Source organism: Leuresthes tenuis, unplaced genomic scaffold (genome assembly GCF_036924035.1).
Source record: "Leuresthes tenuis unplaced genomic scaffold, fLeuTen1.0.hap1 SCAF_18, whole genome shotgun sequence".
In the NCBI taxonomy this organism is placed as follows: Eukaryota; Metazoa; Chordata; class Actinopteri; order Atheriniformes; family Atherinopsidae; genus Leuresthes; species Leuresthes tenuis.
Window position 1 is genome coordinate 21,377,693 of NW_027325372.1, and position 19,133 is coordinate 21,396,825.

At 37.2% G+C, this 19,133-nt stretch overlaps 1 protein-coding gene across 1 annotated transcript in view; it reads right to left on the reverse strand.

The window, feature by feature from the left end:
* Positions 1 to 208: 208 nt before the first annotated feature.
* The window catches only part of LOC140275486 (CMP-N-acetylneuraminate-beta-galactosamide-alpha-2,3-sialyltransferase 1-like), a 67,401-nt gene continuing 48,476 nt past the window's right edge, over positions 209 to 19,133 (reverse strand). Inside the window, exons 4-7 of the mRNA XM_072370963.1 lie at positions 9,659 to 9,838; positions 7,750 to 7,795; positions 4,956 to 5,075; positions 209 to 4,739 (exon numbers count right to left, since the gene is read on the reverse strand). Of these exons, the coding sequence (XP_072227064.1) occupies positions 4,566 to 4,739; positions 4,956 to 5,075; positions 7,750 to 7,795; positions 9,659 to 9,838 (520 nt within the window). The 3' untranslated portion in view covers positions 209 to 4,565. The remainder of the gene's footprint in view (positions 4,740 to 4,955; positions 5,076 to 7,749; positions 7,796 to 9,658; positions 9,839 to 19,133) is intronic.

Sequence of the window (19,133 nt, forward strand, 5' to 3'; positions counted from 1 at the left end):
AGCTTATACATGGATAATCAGTAGGCCAGATTGAGCATTCTGTATAGTATAGTGTATGAATGTGGAGCTATAAATACTGTAGGTGTGATAAGGATTCCACAGCCTTAAAAGTAGGAATCTATTTATCAAAATTACTAATAAAGATAGATAAATAGCAATGGCGTATATGAAGCAAAAAGAGGAATCAAAAGAAAACTCTGAAACCTGCTGGCATTCATACACTTTTATTATAAACCTATTGGCTGTAGTGAGCAACGCTGGGTGAAAATAGATCACACTACTGACTGCACACACCTTCATTATTAAGGCGTAAAACCTTTACGACTTTATCGGAGAAAAAGATGAAATTCTATGAGGGGAGAAACTGAATCCTGAAATTGGTGGAAAGGAGAAACACTTTCAAAGTTCTTACAACAAGGTTTAAAATCTGGCTTTTATTGTACTGTCTAAGAGCACTGAAATTAGATCTAATCCCTTTTCAAAGTTTGCATATTCATTCATAAGCAAGTATATTTAAATGACCTGCCCAATCACATTTTGTGAAATGCATAGTGTATTGATAATCAAACTATTTTCATTTTCCCCTATTTAAGCATCAAAGCTACAGTTGTACTTCGCTAAAGTACACAAATAGCTGAATAACTGAATAATTCAAATGATCATCATGTATATCTCCCACATAAGTCAGTTTTATTGACCTAAACTAGACCTTCCTCAGATTGGTAGAAATACACAGTAAATATATGTTTTTTCTAACATGAGAAATGTAAAAAAAATTGTGACATGACAGCCACTGAAATTAGATATCAGCATTAAATCCTAAGCACATGTTCTTGTCCACTAGGTGCCAGTGTTCTCTGTACAACTAACATACACTACCACAGTCTATGGCAGATGACTCCTTAATTTCCTCAGCTTGTTCATGATTATACTGGCTGGGCAATGCCCCCATCATCTTTCAAGGCACATGAAGCAATTCATAGCCTAGTAAGTTATCAAACCCAAGCTTAACACCTGACAAATACAAAATAACACAACATTGCTCATCAGACATTTGTTCAAAAGGAAAAAAAAGACAGAGAACACAAGAGCTATTATTTTTAAAGTATTAAGTACTCATATATCTACAAAAGTTCAGTATGTGCAGCAAATCATTTCAAGCCTGGACATCTGATAGTGGCATTACTGCAAAAGTGAGGAACCAAACACGTTGACCTCTTACTAAGAAAAACTTACAATAGCTATGCTGCAAGTATCATGCAAATGATTCTTTCAAATTTGCAATGTTTAGACAATGATAACATACACTTGTGAATATTACTGACAAAATTAGAAATAACCATGAAAATAATTACAACACAGTAACATTTCATGGAAAAAAGTAAGTCTTAAAAGCTCCCATTAAAAGGCACTTCACATTTACTTATGTCAAAATGTACATTAGAAAATGCACAATAGGTCATTGGTTGTAATGATAAGGCACCCCTGTATAGGCTGTATCATATGTCAGGAGTCAATGCTAATGGAAATTAAATAATAAAAATGATGGAGAACTTTGCATTTCTCCTCTGGTATTAAAAAACTCTGTCATTTCATCCTTTACAGCCAATAATGAAAACCTCATCTATTGTTGCACAAAATCACAACTCATCGGCAGATTCACACCCAAGTGAACCGTTGAAGTCCACAATATGCCCATACAAAGAAGTTCTCTGCGGGGGTTATTACCATGATCATGATCAGAGGCTGTGAGCTCTCAAGGTATTTTGTCTCCATATTTGTAAATGTGTGCAAGCTCGCATGTATTTTCATTCTAAAATTTGATAAGAGCCAAAGGCAGCAGCTTGGGAAGGATAGGTGGTGCTTTGAGATAAATGTCAATGTCAGCAGGCTAAAATCTTCACTCGTTTAACTCACCGAATGTTTACCCTGTTCAGCATCTCAGTTTCACAGTTTATCATGCTAACAATTGCTTAACAAGCTAACAATTGCTTAACAGCCCTATACAAAAATAATTGATCAGAAAGCCATTCTTTTTATGGTTATATAATCATAAAATAAGTTGGGGACTCGTCAAATTTAAGCTATACCCACTAGCTGAAATTAAAATCACCTGCATAGTAAGGTGTAGGCATTTGAATGTAAACAACAGCTCTGACTATTTGGGGTACGGACACAGAACCTTTGAAGGTGTCTTGTGGTGCTGCAGATCCATAGTTCATTCCAGCACCACTTACCTACCCCCTGTCCCCTGGTCAGGGAATGTCCCCTTATGGAACCTTCCTTGACAAATTACTCACCTGGAAACACTAAATAATGTCATTAGACCAGATAGCATTCTATTTGTGCATTACAATGGTCACTCAATCACTTCAGACTTCTGTCACTGCTGCTGTAGTAATTTATGCACCGATGGTTAACGGTAACTTTTAGTTCCACAGCTAAGCTCACAAAACCTACGTTCACATAGCTTGCTAATAAGGTAATTTTATTGTCAGCAAGGTTGTTTTCATGAAGATAATAAAGATTTAAACACTAATGTCTTGTATTAACTTTTTGAATCACATCAGTTATGATAATGTTAATTACTATTACAATCCATATATGTTAACAAGGTCCTGTTTTATTCTTTTTTGCTTTTGAACTTAAGCGAGCCACTGACTTATAGGCAATCTTTAATTCAGCTTAATATGAAGTGACAAATCATTCAGTTCGGCTAGACAGTTTACAGTTCTGTTTGAACTTAGAATTTCTGCTCCCTGTGGTTGGGAATTTACCTACTGGGCAATCGGTATGCATCAAGTCATCTTCTTGGCTGATACATCCTCATCCTTGAACTGTTCCAGAGCAACTTTTGCCATGCTACATGTAGACTTCCCAGTTAAGGGAAGCCTTCAGTGTCAGGGAATGCTTCTGCCATGAGGCATGCAGTGGTCTGCAACAGTATAAGGTGGGTAGTGGATGTCAAAGCTCAAACATCAAGATGAATGCTAGTTCCCCAGCAGAACATTGCACTGTGAACAGTTAAATCTTTTGGCAAATAGGTGTAGACGGCAATGAAATCATGATCCTCTTATTTTTAATGATAATCCATGCTAACTAACCAGTGACTGAAAAAGAGGAAAAGTCAGTGGATCCAATCGTCAAGACACTAGGAATCACAGCAAAATTGTAAAGATTTGATAGTCATTGACATATTTAAAAAAACAAAACAATTTATTTTAGACTCTGTATTTAGCTAAAGTTTAACAGAATATTGAGAGTTTTGTTTCTGGCATTTGGCTTTGAAGCACTATTTTCTTGGTTAGAAATCAAATTTACTGGATCTATACACTTGAATTAATAATCAATAATCGTCTTATGATCATTGAATCATAAGACGCTATGTGTACTGTGTGATACACATGTCAGTATGGACAGAGATGTGTTCAAAGACTCATTATTTCATTATTTTGTAAAGCTGTCAACAACCCAGTGGGTATTCTATAAGTTCTCATCGTAGTAAAGTCGACCTTTCAGGATGAGATTTGACTTTATTTCAATGTCATTTCACCTACTGCAATCAGACAAGTAGGAAGCTTAAGTAGCTCTGTGATGCTAGTAGTTATTGTCAAAATCGATCAGTACGATGAAAAAAATATATAATAAATTAAACACCCATCTGATTTTCTCACAATTTCCATTATAAAAACATTAGACACCTTCAAGGTCACACTGGGGACATTTGTAAATTGGATTTACAGTGTAGTCAATAGGTTTTTGTTGTGAGAAATTAAACTGGTTTTATTTTTCTTGGTTATCGATTTGTAGTTTCACAGCTTCCAATTTAGCCTCTTCGAGCAAAAAACCACACTAATCAATTCATCAATAAAAAAAATCACAGTCTCTGTCCATTCAACAACAGTGGAATATGGCACTTTGTCTGTCTGCTGCTTTCAGAACTTCTTTTGTATCATCAACCATGCACATCTGAAGCTTCAGATGGCCAAGTTGTACAAGAAAAGGTTGAATGCAGAATGAGGGAATACTACATAATTGTACTAAAGATTTACATATGCGTGTGTATGTATACCATATACATATATATATTTCTCATATATATGTGTATATATATATGATAAATATATAAACATAATATACAGACATGATATATATATATACATATCTCTCTCTATGTCTCTCTCTCTCTCTGTGTATATATATATATATATATATATATATATATATATATATATACACATTTACACACTTTACTCTTTATATTTGTATATACTTATCATGTTTGTTGACTGACAAGTTGTCTTGGTTGTTCAGCCTGAGGTGCATTTGTGAAATGCATTATAGATCCTGAAAAGTGGCAGTGTTGTTTCCAGGTAATCAGTGAACAGAGACAAAAGCTATTGGTTTGTACTGAAAATGACATTTGAGAAACAGTAGCATCAGCAAACAACAGGAAACAGGACTGACTAGAATAGCTCAAGTGGAAATATCTGTGCACACTGTCTTAAAAAAAAAAGAGAGAAAAAAAATCACAGGTTCATTGGGTAGATGTCTCACAGTTGGTATTATCTGCCTTTAAACATTCGGATTTTGTGCTTGTCTGCCAAAAGCAAGGTGACATTATATTCATAATCTCCATCATGGACTCCCGTGTGTCGGAAAGCTCCAGCCAAATGATTCTTCTCCCAGTAGTGGTGCCAGTTTCCGTACTGATCTGCACCGAATCCAAACACACTGACCTAAAGCAGACAAAGTCAACAAAAGCACTCATTACCACCATCACAGTGAAACATCGTCCAGGCAAGTTTTGTAGCTTCAGTTCAGATGCTCATCCCTAACACTGCTTTCACAGCACATCACTGTTCTGAAATGTACTGTAATAGAACAGCAGGAATTTTCTGCAGATTTAGATAGTCAAGATTCCATATGTTACTTATTGGTTTAGTTAAACTTACCTCATCACATATGTGGACTGCAAGCAGCAAGCTAAGGAAGCCAGTCGAAGGATATCGTCCATGACCCTCGAGCCAGGATTCATAGACGTATTTGAAAAATGTTGGACTATAAATCAACACCTGAAAAAAAAAAAAAGAGGAATTTCTACTCCTTTGTAATTTACTGGAACAGCAAAAAATGGTTCAGGCCTGCATTCTAAATCCTTATCAAAAATTCAAACAAAAATACCGGAAAGCTACTATAATCTTTGCCGGAGCCTTTACAGTGAAGCAGACCCAAATTTGGTAAGTAGGTATTAGTGTGAATATAAAATTACACATGAAAATTACAAACACGTTAGAATTAAACAACATCCCAGGCACAAAAATTATTTAGTGGTTATTTCAAGCCATTTCATGGAAAATTAGCTCTCTTAAGTCATCATATTTGCCATAGGACAAAGAAAATAATAATACAACTCAAAGTGTTTTTGATCTGAATATTACTGAGCTGACCAACCTGACTCTCAAAACTATATTTGATATGTCAGAATTTGGCTTTGACAAAATACTTTTAAGCCAGTGACACGGAAACCATTTAGGTATAACTGCTGTCAAAGCTAAATGTTTATACTTTCTTGCTGTGTAGAGTTATAGCAGCTTGCAGCTTGAGATAGGAATGAGGAAACTTCTCCATCATCACCAACGTAATTAGGCACAATCTAAAGCATGTACAAAGAAAAACATTTTATGGGGCGGTATCACCTGTGCTTTTTTGGGCAAATCGAAAATACAGCTAGAAAAGTCTGCTAGAATTTATGTCCCGCTTTAACATATTTACAACACCAATGAAGCATGATCTGAAAATGCAATACGTTTTGTTTGAGCACAGGCTGGGCTTTGTAGAAAGAGGATAAAACACAATGGATTATGAATATGTTGTGAATGTGAATATGGCTGTATTAATAAATAATTACACTTGCGTTTTTTTTTTTTTTTTAAATGTGCAAATAAGATGAAACGTGTGCAGAGCGCTTAGTTGAGTATTTTGTGTAGCAGAAATTCAATCCCCCACATGATTATCTAGGTGTATTAGCCTCGATTGACGAGGTTCACATTCCTCCAATTTTGGTCGGACTAACATGTTTACATGTATTTCAAAAGTTTGGTTTTAGTCTGACTAACAAAATAATTTGTCTTTTGGTATGTTATGCTAATGAGCTGAGAGTTTGAGCACGTAACCAACTTCCTGATAGCCTACAGAACACCTGTCATAGAGTTTCAGTAGGTGTCCCCAATTAGTGAAAATGAATGCAGTGTGAAACGAAAAATCTTGTATGACCACGAGTTACTTTGTAAAAGCTCAACGGTAGAACAACAACACTCATATGCACTTCCATTAATCTGGGATATTTATAGCCCAACAGTAAGCATGCGCAGTTCCAGAATATGAATTTGAGTTTAGCTATTGTGCTAACGCTAAGCTAATCAACGTGATAAATAACAATACCAGATCACCAGTGTAGCATAAGATGATATAGTAGCACTATAATTGAATTCAGTTCAATTCCCTTTATCCAAAGGGAAATTAGATTGTGTATATATGATACATAATCAAAAATCAGAAATAGAATAAAATAATTATCGTACAGTTCACATTATGATTGTATTACTTAATGCAGGATGTTTAGTGAACTCCTTTTTCTAATCATTTACAAAATATCAAGACTATATGATTTGATGTGATACTTTAAATATAGTTCATAATAAATTAAGAACTGTTAATTCCCCTATGCTTTATACAATCTTTGATAAATTATCTGTATTATTCTTGCATGCATGTCAGGATCATACCTTGAATTATTGAAAAAAACAATTTATATATAAGAATAGAAACATGGCTATTCCTGACACATTTACAATGTAGCGTGTAGAACATGAGTTGTTGCTTTTTTAAGGATCCCTGAGCTTTGTTTATAAGCAGTATGGTTTTGCATAATAGAGTGTGATCCTGTAATCTAATTTTGCGGCACACAGTTATTATGGCTGTTTGTATTTTATGATACTTAAACTTTTGGTGCAAAGCTGTCCTCTAATTGCATTCTTTTCAATTTATAATTGGTAAGAGGGAGTGTGTTACAAGCCTGCATAACCAAAGTTACTGGTGTGAAAGAATGGATATTAATCCCACAATGAGCTAAGCTTAAATGTTTAATAGCTCAGTTTTTGTATTATTTAAATCTTTCATTATCATCTGACTATTATATGACTTACATTTGTCTGACATGCAAAAAAAGTGGAGTTTTAAAGATGTTTGGGCAGGTGGGATGGGGCAACAGTTGATAGGGCTCTTGAAATAAAACTGTAACCCGCAGGCTTTATTTTTTTCATGACAGCAACCAGAAATACATGTGGCAAATTTTAAAGCGACACATCCCAAGAATTACCTTGCAACAGCTGTTACTTCTAACTCTATCCGTGGGTGATAATTGTACATGTAAGCTGCTGAACTCACCGCACAGTGGCCTTTACATTTTTTGGATGACGATTTTGTCAAATGATGCTCAAATGATGCTACAGTTATAAAATCAGGATCTCTTTTTAGAGCAGAACAACAGTCTGGAAGCTTCGATAGTGACTGCGAAACATGGAAACAAGAGCGGCTTTACTAAGAAATCAGCTGTATTAACTTACAACGTATGTGAGCACGGAGAGTGAGAAAAGAGCAAACAGATGTAAAAGGCTGCCAGCACAAAAGCCATCCAAATAAAAAGAGTGAGATGGTTAAACAAAAAAAAAAGAAAAGGAAACTCACCTTATCTTTGTTAGCCTTTATCCTGGGCATAACTGGTAAATATGTGCTGTAAGACAAGAAAAAGAAATCAGATTAGCTCATAAACACATTTTGCATGATTCAATTTAAATGTACCTGATGATGTCTGAAATACAAAAGTTCAATGTCTAATTAATTAAACATGTATGAGTAAATCTAATTATATACTGTATGATGGGCAGATTTTGAAGTCAAGCTCACAGTCAGTTTTTCTTTCTGTCTTCTCTCGCTTTCTTTTTTCATTTTTCACCACTCATCACACAAGAGCATCTGGTCTGAAGCTGTTAGTGAAGACACTGAATATTTAAATGCAGGCTTGTGCAACACCTGTGAGGAGTTATTATTCAGTGTGTGTCTGTAGAAACAACTTCAAACTGCAGTAGGGATAACATATGGAAGTAGCCTAACATGCAAAATGATATACATTGTATACCAATATACAGTGAGTGTCCCTATTTTATGATTAAATAAGCTAAAATTTCAAGATTTGAACTATTCACAGACATAAATAGACGTGGACAAGCATTATTCAGTCAGTGGTGCCCCGTTTTATTGAAAAGCATATGAAAATGTGAAGTTCTCAGAAGAATTGAAAAAAAAAACCTACACCTCAGAGTTACATCTCATATCTTAGTATGACAAATGTTAACATTCATGACACTGTAATTAGAAAACAACTGAGTAAGTATGACTTGTTTGAAAAGATGTGCCAAGAGAAGAACGTGGCAGCACAGCTTAGGTTTGTAAAGTTACATCTGAACAAACCACAAGATTTCTGGAACAATGTTCTTAGGCCAGATTAGAACAAAGTGGAGATGTTTGGTCATAATGCACAGCAGCACGTTTGGAGAAAGCCAAACTCAGCATATCAGCACAAACACCTCATATCAACTGTCAGGCATGGAGGTGGAGGGCTGATGATTTGGGCTTGTTCTGCTGCCACAGGACCTGGGCACCTTGCAGTCATTGAGTCCACCATGAACTCCTCTGTATATGTGAGGCCATCTGTCTGACAGCTAAAGCTAAAGCTCAACTGAAACTGGGTCATCAACAGGACAATGAACCAAACACAGCAGCAAATGTACAACAGAATGTCTGAAAAAAAAGGAATCAAGGTGCTGCAGTGGTCCAGTCAAAGTCCAGACCTCAGCCTGACTGAAATGCTGTGGTGCGACCTTAATAGTGCTGTGCATAAACCAATGCTCAGCAGCAACAGAAATGTGAACAAGCTTTAGTCAGTACTGTTCTTTCACGGTGCCCCATTTCATTTAAAGACTTGAACATTTTACAAAATACCCGATTAACAGACTGTCGGTATAGAAAATGGATGGATTTTACAAAATTCAGAGCAGTCAGTTCAGATAGGATGGCATGTGGGCTGAAGCTGACATTACAGCCAGTGGCGTTTAATTTAATGAGGCAGATTGATTGCTTTAGCAGGAAGACAACTGCACATTTATAGGCAACATTTGCTTGGCTACTACCACCAGCTAACATGGTAATGTGATTGAATTATTGGCTGTGGCATTAATTGGCAGAGGCTCAATTTCTTCCTGGATGTCCAGTAATAAAGCTAATGAGTACGGGTCACAGAGAATAAAACTGCTGAAGGTGAAAGGGTCTCTTATAGTTTTTACCCAATGATCACATTCAAATATAGAGGCACGATAATTTACAGGTTCGCTTGCATGGATCGCATTTAAATGTATGTGCAAAAGACCTAAGTTTCAATTGGAGAACCTTTTAAAATGTCCTCAGTTTCTGTGTCAAACATCTGGATAATTAATACAATTAGGGCATAAGTCTCTGTTTCTGTTTACATTACATATTATATTTTTTTTCTCCTCTTAAATGAAAATATCAGCGACTAAAGCTTTCTGAACACACTTACTATTTAATAGTGCCAGTGGTCAGGGCACTAATAATCCACTGCAGGTCCAAAGTCTTGAAAGGGATCAGCACCAGACTGGTGGCATTGTCCAAGTCTATGGCACTTTCTGGGTACATGACATGGTGCGTTGTTCTGGCTCCCACATCCTCCTCAAAGCCACTGGTGGGAGCCTGGTTCATTCTGCAGGGACAGACAAAAAGAGAAAGACTTTTGTTTCTCCGTTTTTTTTTTTGTCTCAGGTTCCATTTTCATGTTTCTCTAGTTCTTTCATCGTGTCCGTGCATAATATCCGTTATTCTTTTATGCCTTTCCTTTTCAAGCTCTCCACAAGTCATCCAAACCACATGGCACTGGTACAGGCAGAGCCATCCTTGTCAAGCATTTTGAAACACAAAATCACACGGAAAGAGAAAAATAAAAAGCTCAAATTGTTCTGCCTCGTCATGACAAACAACCCAGTGTCCATTTAGAGCCCAACAATTACTGCTTGGCAGACAGAGCAAGGCATATCTATTATTGTCCAACAACGCGCTCCTTAAGCTGGAACAGTAATTGGCAGGAACACAGTTTGACAATGGCAGCTGGCTTCGGTCAAGTGGCAGAAAATAACACAGAGAAGAAGTATCATGAGTCCGACCCCCTGTATAACCGCCATTAGCTTTTTGGCAGCTCTGGGTTGAGCAGTATCATCTTCCTCATTACCGACTCTAGGATGACAGCTATATAACAACCTGACATTTTCAGCATGAGCCTGTTAGAAAAACCTTTGGTGAGACCTTTTTTTGTTGATGTTGTTGTTGATGATGACCATTTTCAACCAGACATAATTCACAGACATCACCAAAAAATTATTTCATTCAATTCTTCTTCTATTTCTAGTAGATGGCTAAGAGTGTGCTGTATGCCTAAAAGCTTTGGCATTATATTTGTGCATGATAATGCTGAATGCAGTTTGTTGATACCGATACAAATAAACCATAACAAGACATATAATTTAACAAAGATTTAACTTAAGAAGATAAGTAGTTCAATTGTGGGTTAACATTACACCAAGGAGGAAAGACATTAGTAATGATCTTAGAGGAGCAATTGTTGCTACCCATCAATCTGGGAGGGGTTAAAAAGCCATTTCCAAACTTTTTTGAGTCCATCAGCCATATTCTTTTCCACTGACACAACAATAGAATGTGACTCATCTCATTCTTTTTACATTTTCCAAAATCCAAACTATGTCCTGTGTCAAAAGTCCACATTGGAATAACACTGGATAATTTTGTTTTTCGCTTTGGCTGTGACATCACTGGTGTAAAAACAAATCTCTGTCTGATCTATGCACACGTACAGCCATCTTTTCATCTCATGAAGAAGCTACAACGACTCTATCAGAAGTCCACAAAAATGTTAAACAATCGTAAAGTAAAACGCGCGGGGTTGGAAACCAAAGCTGTGAACGGCATCATCTCAGCCCCCAGGCACTCCTAGGGCAGATTCTTGTTTATGTGCATAAACAAAATCAATGCACTTCAAAATGATTAAGAAACACAGAGGTTTAAGGTTCACAAACTTCTCTCGTGTTGCTTTAAGCTCACTGGTGTAATGTTTTTTTTTGTGGGATTCCACCAGTCAAGGTTGTATATCATTTAATGTTCAAAGAACTACATTGTTTCTGAGTGTGCGTTGCTGCAGGAAATTGTTTTTATCCCAAAAATGACTCTATGGGTTGTTTGTTCATTCAGGTATTAAAACCCGTTATTGTAGTTAGGGAAATTACACACAATTCTTTCACACATGCAAAGTGTCAGAATGGTTTCTATCAAGATGGTATATGAAGAATGCGTTTTAGCCCAAAATATCACCTTTTTCTAAGATATGCTAAACTACCTCTTATTACTTATGTTAAAAGCCTGTGTTTACCCACTGACTTTTTAAATCACCCTTCCCCGAAAGGCCCAGTCTGGTCTGATGGACCAGCTGATTGGCCAAAAATGGTGGAAAGAAAGCCTGCTGCTCAACTATTTTATAAAGTCTGCCAGTCTAGCTACTAGGAAGATATTATGCAAATGTGTTTCTTGGTGATGTAGTAGAGTGAGGGAGGAAAAGCCTGGATTACGCACAGTTCAGGATCCCTGCCTTCAGTGGGAGATTATCACTCACTGCTGTGCGAACTTCGTGTTTAGTAAAAGAACTAAAGTACTGGAAAGAGCACAAAACTGCTGTTTATTTAGGGTAAAAGAATGGAAATGTCCATTAATTATTTATCCCTTTTTTAAAATCCTTTTTACCCTTTAGGATTCCTTTAAAACTGCACATCTTGATTGTCCTCACCACAAGGGTCCATGCCACAATAACTTACATCCATAAGGGCAGTCAGGATGTTAACTTCGGTTGATAGGTGGACTCTGTGGGTCACTTGTTCACTTAATCATGTGGAGGCATGTGTGTCAGCTGCTCTAAGGAGGCGAATATTTTAGATTGGTTCAATCAATACTCAACTTATGCTCCAACTCCCCCCTGGAACTGGGAATTTATACCGGATGGAGTTGAAAGAAAGTAAAGCAGATATATTGCTTCTTTTAAACCAACAAAATGGTTTGCTCTTGCACAGGAAGCCCAGGCTTTTCGTCCAGAATGCACAAGTAAACGAGAAACAGAATAAAGCAAAGTAAAATGAAAAAGGACTTATCCAACTTTAGCTCATGTAAAGACTCTGATGTGACTTTGTGTAATAAATTTAGAGAATTTCTAAGGCTTAGAGAGAGCGTGTGAAGAACTGCTGAGTTATTCTCAGTAGAGTCAAATGACAGATTAACTGAGTTAGGATTTTTAGCAGAAGTGTACAGAAGTTATAAAAGTGCCAGTGCTTTCACCATCGATCAGTGTCACTCATATTAAGTGCCCCCTAAATGCTGAAATATACAAGTCGAGTTGAAATGTGCACACGTCCACAGCATTGATCACTCTCAGCAATTCATTGCAAAGAGAAGCACTATAGTTTCTGTATGTAATTTCAAGTTGTACCGTGAACTTCCCTTCAGACAGAAATAGAATATGCATAACTGGGAGCATCTCAGAGGCTTCATTAGATCACTTTATCATTGCTCAGCCAGTTTAATGTCATCCCTCTGTAAACGGCTGGTGTGGGTCTGATACTGCAACACAGCTGACAGTGTGAATTATCTGCCGCTCCCGGCTCATCTGTTCAACTGTCATCTACACAAACGTAGTATCTGGCTTGTTTGGATTTATGTGTTATGTCTCCGGTTCAGGATTTTTCTTCAGGCATGTTGTTTGTTAGAGGTTTATGGCTGCTGGATGTTTAAGTTTTTGAGGATTTTGTGTAAAACGCCTCACTGTTTGGTTTCTCGTTCGTTAATGTGTCTCAAAAATGCAAATGTTTAAAAATATTAAGGAGCAAATTTTTAATGGAGGGAATAATCCATTCATTTATTGACCGGTGTGATGCCTCAGTGGTTGGTTTACAGCAGAAAAATAACAGGTAAAAAAAAATGTTCAATGAACTAATTGGGTTTGAAATGACCCAGAAAATAATAGATTCCCCTCAGAATATAAAGGTGAAGTTTAGCTGCTCTTTTGAAAAACAAATACTGTATCAAGGCCTGCTGAATTATCATGCATGAAACACCACAGTTTTGATTTAAAGCTCCAGCATTTGAACACTGTCTGAAAAGATATAAAAACGCTTGAAATATGATTATGATTACGACTAAAGCAAGCGATCGATGCATTCTTTAGTATTCTGTCAACATGCAACCAGGACGGTCTTTCTTTGAAAAGAACAACCGCCTTCCAGCAGGCTGTTTGAAACTATTTGTCTGATTATTATTCATTTCTACTCAAAATGCTCAAAGCCAAGAATCCCAGTGTTCCATAACAGTGCCTGAAGCTTCAAGGTGCAGCCTGATCACACAGCGTGTAATAGCCACCTAACACTTTCTAAAGGTCAGTGGTACTTTAGAACTATCTCAATTCTTGCGAGTCCATTGCTGTTACCACTACTGTCCTTTGTGAACCCGTAAGAACTACCAATATATCTGTACAGTTCCAGCAAAGGAGTGAAAACTGGGTACACTTTTATCAGGACCGTGGAGCTGTAGGATCAGATAACTGAAACGTTTCTAATGTATTGTTTCAGGCTTTGTAATTAACAGGGTGAATTATAAAATTGGTTGCTTTTTGTGCACTGTGGAACCGCCTGTATGCTACAGCTGGGTTTTACTGGTTATGGAAGCACAGCTGAAGTTATCAACCAGATTTCTAAGTGAGGTCAGCAGTCATTTGACCAAGTAATCCAGATTAAGTTTGGTTTTGTATGTAAGCAGCAAGATGTTACAATCAATTTCCCCCCGCTGTTCACCACAGAGCCCAATAACTAAATCAGCTCAGGGTCACTGCAAGATTGTCAAGTTGGATGAACGACAACAATGACTGTTGGTTTCCTTTTAATCGTCATAGATTTTACAACAAACAAAATATGCAGACATTTTGATGTAAAATCAAGAGGACGACTGTCTGCTGGAAGTTGCAGTACAACCGTTTATCTGCAACAGCAGCAGCTGCACTCCAGCCCTGCAGGGGGCTCCAAAGTAAATAAATCTGATATGACGCTGCCATAAAGTAAGCCTATCAGGCAGAATGTGCAAACACAAAAAGATTCCTTAAATATGAAACAGAAAAACCTAAATATCATTCTGACTGAATGAGTAGCACAGTAGTTTTTTTTTTTTTGCTCTACTTTGGCTTAATTTTCCAAGAAGTACACTTAACTATACAGCTCAATAGCTATCATCACATAAAAACGTTGTACCAGCAAAATATTGGGCATGCTAATCTAATGAAGCAGCTTGGATTGTGCATTGGGAGGTTTCAGGCAGCCTTTCTTAAACGGATACTCACACAAACAGTCTCCATCAATGTTTGCAAGTTGTATGTAAGAACAGGCTAATGAAAGTTAGCCTGTTTTCTTACGTGAGGTTTTTGCCTTTTTTGAAGAATAGCTCATGCAGATTAGGGGGGGATGGAAATGCCTATTGGAAATTACTTAAAGGTTAGCATATATATATATATCGAAACATATGACTTACAACATTAGCTCTCAGCAATTTCTAGAATATAAACACAGTCAAAACTTGTTGACACGAAAGAATAAACACATAAAAGTTTATAAGAATTCCTGAAGGACTCTTATACTATAAAACCCAGGAAGGTGATCAGTTGTTTGTGTTCTTCCTCAAAGTTTTTCTACTGGATGGAAACTGCGACGCTGGTGGTCACAGCCGTGTTTAATGACATGACACCACATGACACGACTCAACTTGTTTTCTCCTCTCCAAACTAGTAAATGAGAGAAAAAAAAGACAAGATATGTATTTCATTTGAAAAATCTTGCTTTAAATTCAGTTTACAACTGAAAACAATTCACAGCTAATGTAGCTAGTTGGTACTATGTCTAGATAAGAAAAGAAAAGCTCTAAATACAAATATACTACACGTACAGTTAGTGAAGGAAATAATAGTAGAACATATAATAACTCTTCCAGTGCTGTAACCCACACTGGTCGCTGGGTAAACTCCTACTACAGTGTTTAATACCACAGATTATGTTAAAATCATGTAAATGAAATTCCCTACAGTGCCTTGTTGATACTCATTTGTAGCCCAAGTAGCAATCAAGCCCTTAAACTCCATCTTTTCTTTGTATTATAATAACAAAAAGGTCCACCGGGCAAAGAACAGGACTGATTGAAGAGGTGATTGGGTGCCCGTGAAAATGAAATCTTAATTTGCAATAATTACAAAAAAGAGGGGATGAATAACGACACAGCAAGTTTTGATTGTTTGATCTCTGTTTGAGCTTCAGGGGACTGATTAGTAACCCAAACCGCAGCTTATCTGTCCTCTGACAGGTTTCCGATGTGCAAAAAGCACTCGCAGGAATAAAAAGAACGGTGTTGTTTGTCGGCCCCTGGAAACATATCATTATTAACGCTTTTAGTCAGGAAGGAAAAAAACATAATTTTCTGAGTCTCCCCAACCAGTTTGGAGAGAGTCATTATTGTCTGAGAGGCAGAAAGCGAAAGCAAGGGAGCATTAGTCAAGAACAAAATCCCAGTTTCTATGGTGTTAAGATCTCTCTTAATGGTGTTATCTGCAAGGGCGTACATTCTCATGTGGAATATATGCATGACTGATCCTCAATTCAGCAACGTAAATATGAACGATGAGAAAATCATACATGGAAGACAGTCTTCTTCCTTTCAGATGAAATACATCAGTGTGCCCATGGAGCATACAGAAGTAAAGAGAGAATGCGATTGCTGGTCTCTGTTGAAAAAAGCATTAGTGAAAGTGCTTTTAGAGAAATATGAATCCTCATTTCTCTACATTTAGAGAGCATTTCATATGTTTCATATCTTCAAGCATTTGCTCAAGCACTGGGATGTATGATCCCCACAATTGCTGCTGTCACACTGCTTGTTCTTTCACACTTTTACGCTCAGCACCTCAGTTTCACAGTTAGCGTCGCACTTCTTCAGTTGCTTCTATCCTCCATCCTCTAATAACTGCGTCATATGTGTTTCTGTTGTGTTATTCCGGCAAATATTTATCTGCAATTATGGCTTCGCAAGCTTATGTTGCACTTCCCATTACACTAAGTTGGTCAAGATCACAGGCAGGCATTTACCAGGCCATTTTTGCTGTCGTTTGGACAATTATTTTCCTCCCTCCTCTCACCAGATAAAAGCATTGACTTATGAAGATGTAGACAATTACTTCTTATCTGCATTCGAAAACTAGATGACTAAAAAAAAAAACAACTTTGTTGTGATCACACACATAAGCTTGTTAATCACATGCTGGAACAACATAAAAAACGGATTCAAAAATCATAATCGAACAACTTGAATGACATATCAATGCTCTCACCAAACAAAGCCAGACGTCAAGACTCTTTTGATGACTCTAATCTATTTCCCCACTGCAATCCGCTGAGAAAACAACAGGCTTTAGCCAATAGGCCAATGCTGTTCAATATTCATAATAGTCTGAGAGGGAGGCTTTAGAGGATCTGTGAGGATATCTTTCAGTCTGCTCACTTACTGCACTGTGTTCCCATATCAAATCTCAGTTGGCATAATTTCAGTGTCTCAAAATAAGTGTGGCAGTTGGTCACAAGTTATTGTTCTACAACCAAATACATTATCTCTACAACAGGCATATCCATACAACGAATGCTCAAGTGCACCCAAAATGACAAAACAGTTGGGACACGGTGTGAAATGTACATTAAAACAGGATCCAATGATTTGCAAATGTCATAGCTAATATCTCATTTTTAATAGAGCATAAAAAGTGTTGGTTCATCTCACCAACAGGAACGGCAGGAACGCGAAAAAAGTTTGGAGGTATGTGTAAGAATGGGTAATGTAGTGTGAAAGAACATTAAGTGGTGAACGATACCAGTTAAAACTATACATAATTAAAGTTAATTCACAGTTAAATTTGTTTATATTTTTCTGAAAACAGTCAAGCTGGTCAGTGGTGACAACGAGAATCATTGATTTGAATTTGTTTTTGTTGAATAAAGCTCCAAACAAATTAACCAATTACAAATTTTAATAGCACTTTCACTACTTTTCACTACTTTTCTTGGAACAAGGTTTGAATGATATATTCATTTCTTTATGTACCAACAACTTTGAGTAGATAGCTCAAGCCTTTGGCTTAATGAATACATCACTTCATTTTCCAAGTTGTAATGGAAACATGCGTACTCTACTCAATACTAATCATGTTTCTGAATATCTAAGGCAACCTTTTGGCACTGCCCCACTGCTTCTAACCAAGCATGGCTCTTTATGCGACACTTTGGTGAATAACTAAATAGTAAACAGCTCAGTTCCACAGCAGCCTTCAGCAGGAAACTTCTGGTAATAGTGAAATAATGACTCTTGTCTTGGTTCTGTCCACGTCACGCAGTAATTGAATTGGTTGACAATACCGTGCCTCTGTCACAGCAGGGGTTGGCAGAGAAAATAAGTGCTGTAATGCACAAGGCAACATTTCTACAATGGCAACATGTTGCAGCAGGTTGTCAAATCCATGCTGTGATAAATTAAAAGTCATGCAACAATTCTGTGTGAAATTGTTTTGGATATTATAGCAGAGCTGTGGTTGCTTTCTTGATAGGATCTCGGTTTTATCACACTCCAAATCAGTCACGCTGGTACTTTTCTCTGCCCCATGTAAAACACCCAAAATAGTCACTTCCTTTTTCATATGAAGTTACCTCAGATTTTCGGATTCAAATGTGGTTTTCAAGTGGGCTATTCATTCACTTATCACTCTAATATATTTGAAAGTTCTGTGAGAAAAGTTTTGTCCAAGGCATGGAATTGACTTAATCCAGAAATGCCATGCGCTGGTAATTGAAGAACCCTTGTAGGGTTTTACGTAAAGGTTCATCATTTCACTTTGGCAGTCCATTTAAGCTGTTTTCCTTCCTGTCCTGTTCAAAGAAGACATTATTGTTTTTATACTATACACTGAGGCTGCACTCCTTCATACTTTCCTAAGCACTCTGTTTTAGCTTCTGTCTCTTTCAGGCTCTCTCCCACCAGAAAAGCCCGTGTCGGATTGTTCAGCTTATTGATACAAAACATTGGAGTGCAAAGCAACTGCTCATTCTTTGGGAAGTTCCAAACGAATTACTAGAGGAGCATGATGCAAAGCTGCTCCATCGTCACGTCATTACGAAAAGGGGACAAAAGCTACAGACCAGACGTTTCATGCTGGTCAGTTGCTATATCATGCTATGCTATGAGAGTAAGTGATGTCAGTTTGGACTTCGAGATTTCTAACTTTGACTTTTTACATGCGCTGTAAACTACGGAAAGAGGAAGATCCAAAAAGCACAATACGACCTCTTCGATGGCTGTGAAAATTCCAGCTGTGTAACTCGCAGTTAAATGACAACATGCAAAATAATGTTGTGGGAAGCATTTGAAAATACAAACTTTTGTGTCCATTGAATGAGGAACCTTTTCCTTCTTTTAACTCAAGCCTTGCCCGTGGATTAAAATTCAGGATAATCTATGCAGATTTGTACTAATAACGATAACTCGTTCTGTGTCATTCAGTTAGTTAAAGTGAATGAAATCCTCACCCATTGTGCCAGTTTCAGTGGAAGTATCTCCCAGAACAAATCTGGTAAATAGAAAATGGAAAATTTCGTATTTCCGATAACAAAAGCCCCGATTCAACTGAAAGCTCATTGGGTATGGTATTAATGTACGGTTTTCAATTGGACATGTTCAAAACTTCTTGTGATCACTTTAACTGCCGGGCTAACAGTTTGTCAACCTGCTAGCTGCTTCACTTATCCAGCTTCCCGTCACACTGTGATGTCTCATCGAATTCCACGTAGGCATAAACCTTGACTATTCACGACAGATTA